Source organism: Polyergus mexicanus, unplaced genomic scaffold, assembly GCF_030449975.1.
Source record: "Polyergus mexicanus isolate NDT 795.1 unplaced genomic scaffold, iyPolMexi1.0 SCAF_15, whole genome shotgun sequence".
NCBI lineage: Eukaryota > Metazoa > Arthropoda > Insecta > Hymenoptera > Formicidae > Polyergus > Polyergus mexicanus.
The window spans coordinates 925597-939920 of record NW_027223335.1 but is presented as its reverse complement, the minus strand read 5'-3'; the positions used below and the strand labels follow the sequence as shown (position 1 = coordinate 939920).

General features: G+C 34.5%; 1 protein-coding gene and 1 long non-coding RNA gene across 6 annotated transcripts in view; one reads left to right on the top strand and one right to left on the bottom strand.

The window, feature by feature from the left end:
* LOC138939717 (uncharacterized) overlaps nt 1-6722 on the top strand; it is a 21562-nt gene extending 14840 nt beyond the window's left edge. For 3 of the 4 annotated variants that reach the window (XR_011447889.1, XR_011447887.1, XR_011447888.1), the window contains exons 2-4: nt 5606-5772; nt 6046-6154; nt 6235-6722. This is a non-coding gene — a long non-coding RNA (uncharacterized lncRNA). The remainder of the gene's footprint in view (nt 1-5605; nt 5773-6045; nt 6155-6234) is intronic. The other variant, XR_011447886.1, reaches the window with a different exon arrangement.
* The window catches only part of LOC138939716 (transmembrane protein 114), a 24773-nt gene extending 10449 nt beyond the window's left edge, over nt 1-14324 (bottom strand). The window contains exons 1-2 of one of the 2 annotated variants that reach the window (XM_070307804.1): nt 13745-14324; nt 3932-4055 (exon numbers count right to left, since the gene is read on the bottom strand). In XM_070307804.1, the coding sequence (XP_070163905.1) occupies nt 3932-4055; nt 13745-13870 (250 nt within the window). In that variant the 5' untranslated portion in view covers nt 13871-14324. The remainder of the gene's footprint in view (nt 1-3931; nt 4056-13744) is intronic. The other variant, XM_070307803.1, reaches the window with a different exon arrangement.

Below are 14324 nucleotides of genomic sequence, written 5' to 3'. Positions count from 1 at the left end.
CAATTTCTTCGCTTCGGTATCGCGCGCGGATCGATCGACCGATAGAATCGATTCTCACCGATCCGGCCTCGATACGCTCGCCTTTTCGCGCCGTCTCTTCTGGTCCCACGATCCCCCCAAACCAGGTACATTTACCGACACGAGTGTATTTTCGTTTATGCGATTCCGGTGAGAAAGCATTGTCTCCATATTTTCAGCGTCCATCGTCCGATCGTTAAGACTGGGGTACCGTCTATTACGACTAATTAATTTAGGATATACTAGTTTAGCTCTTTCACGAAAATAAATACCGATATGTGGGATAATGAGAACGATTACTTTGATTTGTCAAACTAATGAGAACGAAGCGATTTATTTTTCTATCGGGATGCTGCTACTGATACGTGTCGCGTAAGAAAGCAATTATGCTGTGATCTTGACATCCTCTCGCTTCGGGTGATTTTGGGACATCAATTTCACCTGTCATTCGCAATTTTTAGCGGATAGGTTTCGGAGTACATATCTTTACGTATATGTCAAATATTTATCTAGCTATATTTTTATCTATGGTATAAGATTATGGATAAGGTGCGCCTTTCTCCCCGTTTTCTTTATCAATGTATTATTTGCTCAATAGAGCAATTAATTCAATAGAGTCAATTTTAACTGATGATTCTAATCTCGTGAAACGAATCTGCCTTGTAATACGCGACATCGACACACTTTCCTCGGGTTTACCTCGGAATTTTACGAACGCTATCCGTTTGATTCGCCGCTTCCTCTTTACGGCTGGTTCACTATTGTGCGAATAACAATGGATTTTATATGAGACGCCTAATGTATGCACGACCCGCATCTACTACAGTCGGTACTTCACCATGGACACGTTTTCACTTTATAGCGCGGTGTAGCGTTTTCCCTTCCCGCTCGAAGAATGCGCAATCTGAAACTTCCGGGAGAACTGGAATCACCTGTACCGGATTTACACGAAAAAGAATTCACACACACAACATATATATATATATATATATATATATATATATTTTTTTTTTTTATTAACCTTCAATTACTGTCGCGGATCAAATGCTGTGTAGCGCTTTTAGAAAGTTAAGAAATCTTAATTTCGCGACTAATATCATAAAGAGTGGCGCGTAATACAATTGCGATTAAAAAAATTAATTTTGAAATACATGAGTTTAAAAAGAAAGTTGTTTCAGATATCTCAAATAATTTACAAGAAAAAATGAATTTATGTTGCTTTGTGTTCTATAAATTTCTTGTTGAAGCATGATTTAAAATTAGCTCTTATGTTCATGTTACATCACTCTAGATTTCCTACCTGCCGTTCTTCACGTAATACGCACACACGCACGCATACACAGAGGTATCCGACTGTATTTGTCATATTTTTGCTTACCCAGATCAATTGTACAATTCGATCGTACGCAACGCACATCTCCGCGCAACGCTGACGCTCGCATAATAATTCTGAATTATTATGTTGCGGTATTGAGTATATTGCGTAATCATCGAGACATGTAAAAGTCGATTTCGCGATCTGCGTGACGTAAAAAATAACATCATATCGCGCGTGTCGACATTGTTCCGAATTATAGGATTCTCACATACATGCAGCATTGGAGAAAACAATAGAATCTATATGAGACATTATTTATATCATAATCGTGTGAATTTTAAGATTTTAAAGACTTAACTTTATCCATAGCTCAATTATCTCTTTTTCTTTATTTAGGGAAATAGAATTTGGAGAAAAAAACAAAGATATAATATAAACTATAATTAAAAACGGATATCGGAGGAATTGACTCTTAAAGATCAATTTAGACAATTTTAATACCTTAATTAGCTTTGACCTAGATTCGTATCGGAATGCACTTAATCGGCGTATACTTCCTGACTAAGATCAGAGCCATTAGGTGAAATTAAGCTCATAATCGGATTAATTGTACTAATTATGGATTTAATTATATTTACGATATAATCGTGTATCATCGTATTGGATTACATGCGTGATTACATTCGATTACGTATTATTTTGCAACTGCATGTGATTTTTAATTAGATTTATCGTTTATATAAAGATACAAATGTCGCTCATTTTCTGTATATTATTGCTGTAAAATATCTCGATACGTCACTGATCATTAACAGAGGACATGCGTCATTATGATAGAAAGTCTCTAGTATATAGGAAAGGCATTCCAAGCCATAAAGCGTTACGATACGAAATCACGCATGATGTGAAGTGTAGGATTTTATCACATCCTTGAGCGTTATTAAAGCATGCATGTGCCTAGTGTCTTTTTTATCGATTTAAATGCCAGATTTAATTATAATTTTAATTAATATATATATCGCATCTTTTTTTTTTTTTTTAAATGACACTTCTTGAAAAGAAATATTTTTCTGATTGTGTATTATATATGTTATAAAATGTATATATGTTATTTATATTTTAAAGAAAAGATAGATTTTTTCAAACTATTATCAATGAATTTATATTCATATTTGATTATATTCGAGGAAAAAAAATCCTTCTCTTTTCTCGCAATCAACACGGATACGGCTTGTGTTTGTAAAGCATTAATACGCAGGCGATCGATCGGCACGTCGATTATTTCGCAACGACCGCGATCGCAACGGTCCACTTACGAGGTGTGCTCTGAAAAAAGAATTACCTAGCAATTCTCGAGCCAGGGAAATCTTGTCGTCCATTAAGTAATTTAAAATGAGGATTCTCGCGGTTGAAACCGATAGAAAAACTTCGCATAAATCGATTTTGCTCGAAGATAGAATTTCATATTCATTATTATTATTTTTTTCATATTGTTATTTAAGTATTTCGTTCGAAATGGTGTCTGGAAAATAGCGCGGTTGGCATCGTACGATATGCTTTTTTCTGCGTTATAACCAGCTAACGGATGTATCCGATACTTGGAAAATCGATGCATACGTTATTCAGAAATAGCATCGATTAATTTCTTTGATAAAATTTTCTACCCGATAAATTCAACACTTTGAAATAATATTACATTTTGATTTTTATTTTTTTAAGATTTTAAGGTTTTTTATCTCTACAAAATAGAGATGATTTTATAAATGTCTCTTTGTATATGTTTTTTACTCAAATTTCGAAAATATTTCCTTCGACGGATAAAAAAGAAAGCGTTCGCTATATTTTATTTCATACGACGTACTATGTTAACATTGTTCGCACAAACGCATAATGCTGAATTATGCACGATAACGGATCCTAGGATGAGAAAGCGCCACGATGCGCTGCACCGGAGCTATCGAGAGAAAATGCACCTTTCTCCAAAGATTGTGCGCGCGTTTGTGCGGTCGATTATAAACTGTTAACCTATTACGTGGGATCGGATAACCTACGACATTACGAGATCGTAACGTAGAAAGTTTCCTAAAGGCCGCGTAAGAAGTGTCACTGAACGTCGAACTCGAGATCATTTGTTTTTCTTGGAGTGCAAATGTTATCCCGAATATTGCTCAAAGACGGAAAATTGAACCTCAGTAATTATTTACAATGTTCATTATTTAACACATTTATACACATATATTTATTCTACCATATATTATAAAAATAATAATGTAGATAATTAAATGCGATAAGAGAGACCTACAACTGCCTAATCTTTTTTTTTCCTTTTTTTTTTTTTAAATTATTCTGTAAATACTAAATAGCAGAAAAATAGTGTTAATTTTAATAAGAAATAATTAAATTTAATTAAAACAAGCTTGATAAGGATAAATATATGTAGCTGCAAAGTTAAATAACATCGGAAGTATTTAGCGCAAACTACGGATTTTATCTTGAAATCTTTTCGAAATTACAAGTCTAATTGTATAATTTTTTTTATTAAATCTATATAATTATTTAATTAATAAATGATTTATTTTGGAATTTTTATCTTACCTGTCGGTGGTCTTTCTTTGGGATAACATATCCTGAATAGACCCTGAGTCCTCGTGTAATAATAATATTTCTTGTTCATCTGCTCCACCAAGTGGCTCTGCTCGGCATGCTTGCTCGCGTATTGCTGTAACAGGAAGAAGAATATTCGTTGAATAGACAGATACTGAGGATAACAAAAAAGATGTTGATTTGAAATTGTGAAATGCCAATGTTATTAACGATGATAAAGTGAAAGGGCAAGAAGAAAATCGCGATGAATAATTCGTCTTAATGGAGAGAGCTACTACTGTGCATGTATTTTCGAATGCAGATGAAGCTCTTCCTTTCGCGAAAATATTATTATCGTTAGAAAGTAAGAATATCGTGTGTTCTCTCTCGCGATATAACATCTGTCGGAATCTCTCTCGTATTTTTAGTGAAAGGGACGCCACGTGCTCATTTAACTACATTTTACTACATTCAATTCAGAGACGACTAAAAACCGATTACAAGCAACTCTGCTTTCTTAAGTCCTTGTGTGTGTATAAAATTAATAAGTAAATTCAACTTTGCCAATTTATTGACGCAAAACTTTATTTTGAAGCTTATCCCCAAAAATATGTACAATAGTGAAAAATCGACAATTAAATAAATGGAATCTTGATGTTTCCTTGATCTTTTTTTCCTGTCGATTCAAGACTAATTAGAGGAATCAGTCAGTAATTATCAAAAAAATCGATAAAATTATACAAATTATTATATAGAGCATAAATTTATAGTCACGGTAAAGAATTACCATCTTCTGTGTACGATAGATGAAATTAGAGAAAACGAGTAATGAAAACGATTCCGTCCTCACTTTACTTCACGTTGCGATCCATCGATATTTCGCGAAGAGCTCGCCGATGAAACCTATATAAAAACCATAGAGAGCGTTTATTCATGCGTGTCGATACAAGTTCCGTGTACTTTCTTATGTTCGTGGATGTATTTCGCATACCTTCCTCGAAATTTGATGCAATTTCATATCATATTAGGACATGTATCGATCTCCTCCGGCAGTGATCGCTCAACGATATATAATCTCGGATTGTCCTCGGACAGGAATCGATCGCCCAGCGATTGTTACGATCTATTTTCTAGAAAGTTCTTATTCGATTTCCCGATTCAACGTCTGGTAGAAAGTATAATAATACACCGCGCTACGCGGGAAATCTTAACGCATGAATCGCGACCGTTGACGACGGAAAGAAACGTTTTCCGCGCAGCGAAAACACGCGTGCTCGTTCTTTTTGCATATACACATAACGTCGCTTCCCACGAAACATTTTCGCTCGATCCACTGTTCGCCGATCGCTGATAAAATGTATACAATGTGAAAGAAAGAGTTCTCTTTCGAAACTCGATTCGTTTTCGCAGACGATATTAATATCTTCGCATTTCTCTCTTATATTCATCTCTTTGCAATTTCTCCTTAAGCAATTTATTTATATTTTTTATAGAGCTTAGTTTACGATCAGATTTTTACTTTCTAATTTTTTTTTTTTTCAATTACTTAAAAATTATTGGAATTTGAAAAACTATCATACAAAATATAAATCGTTACATATAATTGGATTTTATCGTTTTTAAGACTTGGACGACAGATATAATTGCTTTGTGCGAGAAATACATTCTTGTTGCGTTTGTCAATAGCAACGTGCCGATCAATGGTGTTTGAGAAATTCCATCGCCTACGTTCTTCCTCGATTACCAACTAATAATCGTACGAGCATGACGTACACTGCTGATGTAAACTCCAGCAGGTTAACCTTGAGGAACACCCATGCGTTCCGAATAATTCTTTTGAAAGAATGCGCAAGGTGAATGATGCATATATTCACCAGAATACTTTCATTGACAGTTAAAATACAATTATAATAATATTTTATAATATAATAAAATGTATACAACACAAAAAATCTTGTATCAATATTGTCGACTTAATTGGCAAAAGTTCTTATACTATGAAATGCAAAACAAGAGATGAGGGAGCAAAAGAAATTTTTTTAGTTTAATATATATTATTGCTATTTGTAATTATAGTTACATTTGCATAACCGTCTAGTTGCTACAATTTTTTTTTGTTTTTGCAGATGTGAAGCCGTGACACAAATATACAACATTGCAAAAGGATGATGCGGCGAAATCTGTTCAAAACGCACGCATTGAGATTAAGGAGTTCATTGTAACGCAATTAAAAAGGTATACTCGAGATACGGCGAGAAATTTTACGATATTGATATCTTAAAGGAACGAGAAATATATTTATTAATGTTTTGAAGGACTATGTGATGTTGCTCGAGAAGAGAATATGTTTTTCGCGGGAAAATTTCTACGAGCAACAGGTGTTGTCTGGAGATTCAATACGTGAATCCTCTCGTGACAGTGCGTATCAAGAGTTATTATCATTTTTCGTTCCCGAGAAAAGGGGAAAAAAGGAGGATACCGACGAATCTTTCAATCCTGTCTAGGCCACGCCATTCTGCTTTCACGTTGTTATTTTACCATTGCTCGCCTCAAGCGCGGGAAGATCGTCAAGCCCGGCTGATTTCTTTGACATAGAAAGGAAAACCCGCCGTGAAGCTCAATGGAGATAATTACATTATCGATAACAGAATGAGAAATCGTACACATGTCTCATATCTTTTTTAGAAATTATTTTAGCATCTCCTAGATTACAATTTTATTGAAAATATTGCAAAATTTTTCGTTGTATCGCGTGTACTTTTTTTTTATAATTCCATTACAATTGATTTCTTAATCTCGATATAAATGCATTATGGATTTCTAATTACCGCATCACGATTATGCAATATTATATATTTGTATTTACGATTTTGCATTCGTAAAACAAAGTGATAATTGTAGCAGCTAAAAGATCGTGCAAAATATTATTAAATACTTGTGGAAATAAGGGAAATAGCTTTCACCGAACCTATATCTTGTCATTCTCGATATTGGAAAAAGTATATATTATTTTATCAGTCTCGGTGTAATTTATCGCGCGGCGTTATCATTTCGATTACGAATTTATTCACATTAAAATGTCTCAAGGAAATTTTTTTGCATCGTTTGCTCGCGACGAGATTTTTAGCTAACGAACCGTGTTATGTACGGCAACTTTCATTTGAATTTTTCATCGATCTCTTCTAACTTGTTGGCCTCTCACAAGCCACGATCGTTTTTCCGACACTGTGCGCGATTTACGATTGCATCATTTCGTCATCTGAATAATCTATCATCATGCAATAATCATTTAAGGGGACTGATCGTGAATAATGCGGGTTTACGGAGGCACCGTTTTCATTTGAATGACAATTGATGTAATTTAGTCCATTTCGAGATATATACTTAAGGACTTTTCGCATTAATTTGTCACGTCAAATAGTGAAACGATGCGACTACGATTGTTCAACTGGCAAATATAATCCTGCGCAGTTTTGCATATTTACCAACGTCCTTACAACATTTATGCTAATCGAGCATTTAAGTTTGCAATTTATAAATTTTTATTTCTAAATATATAAAACACATATAAATATTTTTTTCGTATTTATTTCTCATGCAATAATGCTATGTATGATACGGTCTAATTAATTTTAAAGTTATTTTATTAATTTATTCTTCACTAATCACGAGTGACGCAATGTAAGAAATGACGCAAATGTAAAGCTTAGTAGAATTTAGAGCTAATTAATATAATTTAATATGGAGATATTTGATAAACAGAAACTGAAATATTTTGTTAGTAAATATTTTATTAGATTTTTCTTCCTCTTCTTTTTATACTAATATTCTTTCCTTGTTTATTGGAGGTTTTATATTAATTAATTTCGACAATTGCACTTAGCGATTGCATAAGCTGTTGTCTCTGCTAAATGCGATCAATGTGACAGCTGTCATATTGGTTTATACTTTCTACATTTATCTTCTTATATAAACTTTTACACGCTATGTTCTTTACATCACGATAAAAGTCAATGTTTTCTCAGATATCAAAAGAGAAAATCGTATATCTGTGTATATAGAATAACAAACTTATTATCAGAGATAAATTAGGATATTAAATATATAGATGTTGCATTTTCGCACGATGATAAAAAAGTATGCTGAGATTCATCGATGATTTTTGTCAGTACACATTGAACAGGACGGGAAGAGAATATTCGTGTAATACACGAGTTTCTCTGGAACGTTTCGTATACGAAACCGCATTACGCCATTCAAAATCTTTAAAAAGCATCGCGCGGATTGCGAATCGCATCAGCCTTGAAGAGTTTTCCGGCTTGATATGACGATCCCTTTAATTCATTAATACAATTTACAGGCTCATTTCAATTTATGTGAACGATCAGAAAATAAACAATTTGTATTTACTGAATAAATTACGACTGATGTAATTTACAACGCCACAAAATTTCATAAATGATCATTTCCATGATTTTCTAATTTAATAAAGCTTGCGTTTCTGTAACTTTGTATTTAAATACTTAAACTTAAATACAAAATGTTTGCTCGCCTTTTTTTGATCGATTGGGTCAATATCCTAAAATTCTATTTATAAAATCTATTTATATTTGTCCCTGTGTCGAGAATATTAAAATAATTTTAACTGCGCGCATTCCTTTCATCGCGCACCCAGCTCGCCACGTCACCGGCTCTCGAATGAAAGTACAGTTGACTATACTTGATGAATATAATACCACGTCGCGTGTAACGCGCTACTGTGCACACACGATAACTGCTAAACAGGCTCTTTTATGCCGAGGAATAGACAAGGATGCACGAACGATGTAATCAATGCAATTGAGCCATCTTGCCGCCAGGATTTTACATGCATCGCGATTTAATTATCCACGCGCGCTCATTATAAATAATTTAGTGTTAAAACGGCAAAAAAATGCAAAAATTATTGCGCAATGATAATATTGGATTTGTAAGATACAAGAAGCTGAAGAAAACGTAAGGTTTTTCAGATGCGTGAGATAAAATAAAAAATATATTTAGTCTCCCAAATTCCCTTTCTTTTCTGAAGGATTGGATGTAATAATGCGCTAGAGGATCAATTTCTCTCTAAAACCAGTTTTATTATCTGTAACCTTTTCAAGAAAAACATGTCTATTAAAATTGCTGCATATCAATCGTATTAATTAGTTATCTCCCTTTCACACGGCAGCTTGTTCTTCCTCTTCCTACTTTCGAATATTAAAAGTTTTTTCTTAGTATAACATGTCTTTTGTGAAAAGGGGCGATATCTATAGTGTATTTATAATTATACTTAATATAAAAGGGACATCGCATCGTTAAAACTCGTTAAGAATACAAGTCCTATCTTTTACTTCAAGATTGTCCTTCAGAGAATTGCTGTATTTAAATCTTCTTAATCTAATAATTGTCGGTTGTCTTCGATTCCATCTTTATTGATGGAATTCGTTAATATTAGGAATTTACACGCGGTCTTCCCGTTAATCGGCATGTTCGCCGAGGTCGCGTCGCAACGCCTGTGCAATTATCGCCTTGCATCCTACTCGCAATTATGGTCGAATTTTAAATACAGATAATTGAAAATAATCATTCAAATACCGTTTATCATTCAAATAAAATAGTATTTGAAAATGTTTATATTGTTCGTTAAGATAATATAAATAGATAAGGTATATTTAAAGCGTAATAATTAAGATAATAATTTTAGAAAAATTATCATCTTAATTATTCAGAGAAATTTTTACTTGAATCAATATTCGAACTTTTATTGATCATTTCAAATATTATTTTATATATTATGCATATTATCTAGTAAGAAAAAAATTAGAAAAAATTTATATATATATATATAAATTATTATATTTCATATTAATTATTTATAATTGAAGAAATAAAGAAGAGAAACGGAGTTTTCTCTTAAATATCTTTATTTTCTAGTTCAAACATTATGTTTATTCAAATATTATTTCTTATTCATCTCTGCTTGCAGACATTCGAATGCACGCATTCGCTCACACCTTATACGTAAGACATAACTGTACAGGCGATTCTCCCCCGACAACCTGTCTCTATCCTAAGCGAGGAGGCGAGGTATGATCGTTGAGGAATCGCGATGCGTGCGCGTCCGTCAAGGATAAAAGGCGCGAAAATAACAGAGCGTAGTACACACGTTATGCGGCGATGCACTTCGCGCTTCTTCGCGAAATCGCGGCGCGAGTTCCTTTCGGATATAGCGTGGCTGATCCGTCGAAGTGGATTAGTGGGTATTCTTTCCGTATGTCGACTCTAAGCGAAATGGTCGAGTCACGCAAAAACAAAACAAAAAAAAATCAATGTATAAAAACTTAGCTGAGATCATTTATAAAAGAAAGCAAAAGATTTTTAGCAGAGAGAGAATTGCTGTAACCATTGCTAATCCACCACTATAATAGTGGTGGATTATTATTGAGTGCAACATTTCTGTTTCAGAGTTCGCGCGAATTCGTAGTCTATACAGGATTATGATATTTGCTAAAAATTTTTTAAATAATGCGTGGAATTTTTATGTTTATAAAAAATAATTGTTAAGAATAAAATAAAAAAATTATACTCTTTTTATAAAAATGAATCCCTGGATAGATCTATCACGCGTGCTGTCCATTTATACGGGTTTGAATCGCGCAAAAGTATGTATATGCGTTTGTGCATCGAACGTTAAACACGAGACTTTTTGAGCCATGTGCTGAGAATGGGCGCGGCTCGGAATGTCGATCGCGTTCTGAACGAGAATCGTTCGGGACGAGATGGCGAGAGATCGAGACAGAAGTGTAAGGAGAAGAGAGAGAGAGGAGAGAAGAGAGGAGAGGAGAGAAGAGAGGAGAGGAGAGGAGAGGAGAGGATCTCAACAGTCGAGAGAAAAAGAAAAGCTTAAAGAGGAACGGGATACCCGTGAAATGAGATTCCGCTAACGACGAGATAATCCGATTTAATCAGCGGCAGGTTCAGCTGCTTGGAATAACGACTTCGCAGTAATTTCAGATACACGAGATATATTGTATATATAAATGATACGTTTCTCTTCTCGTAGTAAATAAAATATCGCAAAATATTCTACCTCCATCGCATATCGATCGCTAATGGTGAAATCATTGACGGAGTTTCTGTTGTAACGATCATGTTGAGAATAATAACATCTGCATGCTTAAATAACATGTAGAGTGTCTATCTGCCTATAGAATCCGTACATTTCATATTGTTTGTAAATACGTTATTTGCATTATTGCGTGAAGAGAGAGAGAGAGAGAGAGAGAGAGAGAGAGAGAGAGAGAGAAGTAGAGGAAGGTACATCAATGCATAATATTTTATATGCGGTGAACTGGCATCTGGTTTTTAAACTGTCAAGTCGTAACGTAACTCGCACGCGATGTCAATAGATTAATTTAAAAAATTTCCTGTGACATCATAAATCTTAGATTAAAAATTAACAATCCTAGATTAAAAATTATTACTTGTCGCGGAAAAATAATATTTAAAAGAATCACCGAATCAGCTGTTCCAAACGCACATCCGGAACGCATAAGCATTGAAGTATCTCAAACTCTCATTTCGAAAGAATTTATTGCGAGAAAAAAAAAATCTGCTTACAATTAGCATAGAAAAGAAGCATATAGTCATTCTTTAAATAAATACAAAGTTGGTTGCATACATTACTTTACATGGTGCAACAATAAACTTTACCATCGCATAATTTTTTTCGATAGTCGCAATCACTAAAACTCGATTGTTCATGATTTATCGGATTAAATATTTAAAATGTTTAGTTAATTTGATATTTGTTTCGAAAAAAACAAAGGAAAACCTTTTTCTTGTCTCCGTAATTCTCTTCTCAACATAAACTTAAGGATCCGCAATGATATTAACTGACATTTTTTATTAAAAAAAAATTGGATAAAAATTCGAATCAACGTTTCTCACTGTTCACTGGTATGCCTTCTCCTTTCTCTACACGAATACCAGAGACATCCTCTCGAGTAGATTCCATGAAAAGTTTGCGAGAATAACATCCGTTCGACTTTCAGTAATCCTACAGGGTAAACTTGGTCTTTGACACGCGCATTCAACCACAATAAGACGTCGGAAGTCATAAGGAAGAATTCCATTTCCTATCTTCCCTTTCTCAAGAAAAAATGCATTTTTGTTAAAACTTGTTAAATAGATTACGTAATCTCCGTTAAATTAATACTTCCTTTCACAGCCTTACTATAATTAATAAAAATTTACTTTTTATTAATCCATTTTTGCGCACGCGATCAGTCAATCGTAATATCCTATAGATTTTAACTGAGGAAACTCCTATAGACTAATTTTTTATATATATTCCTTTCTTTATATATTATAAATTACTATATAGAGTCTCTGAAAAGTAAAAACAAATTTTTTTTCTTGTGATATACACTACTTTATTTATTTATTATAGCTTCCCTAAAATTTTCGATTCCAGGTAACTATCCTGTCGCAAAAATAAATAAAATGTGAGATTTTACGCTACATCATTTTATAAATTGCATTAAAGTATGCATTTAATCTTTATATTAGATACACTTGAGTAATCGCTTATTTTGACGCGCGTCTATATTTTAAATAGCTTTGCAGTTTAAATGGATTGTTTGTGATTATTCAAAAGATTGATAATAGTAATAATAATAATATATAATTACTATAATGAGAACAATAACTTGTTATATAATAATAAATATCCGTTGTATGATGATGAATGAAATTAATGATTAAGAATATTACCATGTAATTACACGTCACTAAATGAGCACAAAAATACTATATCATTAATAAAAATAAGATGGAGAATTAGAAAAAAAAATGTTATAAATTTCAAAAACTACAGTTACATCACAGTCGAGTCTCGTTACAGCATTCTGTGTTCGTATCTTTAAGGATGGATGTTTTGCACAGGAAGTAGAAAAAATTAGATTTACGAGCACGCTAGTTGATGAGAAGCTTCGGGGTCCTCGGGAGTAATGAGATCCGGATGTGATCTAACTTCGGACAGGAAGGTGTCCATTTTCATAAATGATCGAAGCCTTCATTCCAGCCGCGGATTATCCGCGTGCCACACAGTGGGAGTTTAATCAAAATTTGAATAAGCGCTGCGCTGAGAGTACAAAATAGGGGCACGTTCGCGGCTGAATCGAGTTAGCTTTAACAACGACGCTGATGACGTTCCACGACAAGGCACGTAGAACATCATCAGAAAATTTCGTCATCGCTTTCGCAATCCATTTAGATTTTTTCAATGCATCTCAAACTACGTATATTAATGCAACATGAAATCATGTTATACACGAGCTATAGGAGATTACAATTTCCATTGTAATTTCTTCCCAGAAAAGATCCTGCAAGATACACACAAAACGTCCCAAAAAGTCACGTATATTCTATCTTGGAATCTTCCATGATACAAGAATTTTATATCGGATATAATTTTTTCGTAAATCTTCATTTTTATAAAATCTATTTTCATTTGATCTCATATTTTTTTCTAACGACAATATGAGAAAAATATGATGAATCAACCTTCGGTTTAACTAATGTTTATGCGAGAACATCTCGTATGTAAATAAACACTTGAACTTGGAGCACGTATATTTATCAATGTTTAAGAAAACATTTTCTTCCATAAATAATAGCAAAGTAATCAAGTTTACATGACGCACATACATACATTCATATCGATTATCGTACCCTTCAATTTTCGTATATCAGCCTTGGCACTTTGTACTTCGCTTAGATATGAAAGACATCGCTACAAACCTGGATCTGGGCACGCTTGACCTCGGTATAGAGCCAGTTGTCCGTGGAAAAGGCGATCGCCAGAAGGGCAGTGGCGATGATACCGGTTATGGTGGCGAGGGACAGCGTCACCGCGGAGCACGGCATCTTGGTATTTTATCTCTGATGTCTCTCCTTCTTCCTCGGTCTCTTCTTCGCGTCTTCCGTTATCTTCACCTCACACTCACCGCCCGATTACGTGGTTACTACCGTTTACGTGAGCATTCGCGTACGGGGAAGGAAGGGTTGCCACGCGAAGCGTTACCTTACGGCTTTTGGATAAAGAAGAGAGCTGGACCGCGAGCGCGTTGAAGATTTTGGGAAACGCGAAACGCGCCGATCCCGCGGGAAATTCACCGCGACTCGAAGGAAGGGATTATGAGGGAATCGATCGACCCGGACGGACTCCGGGATCTCGATATATACGACGAGTGCGTTCTTCAGGATGCGTGCTCCGCCGCGATGCACATCACACCATCATTCCTCTCGCAACGGCAACGATACTAACAGCCTGACTCGCCTCGAAGAAAAGCCAGCCGAGAACCGGCCGAGAGAGCAAGGA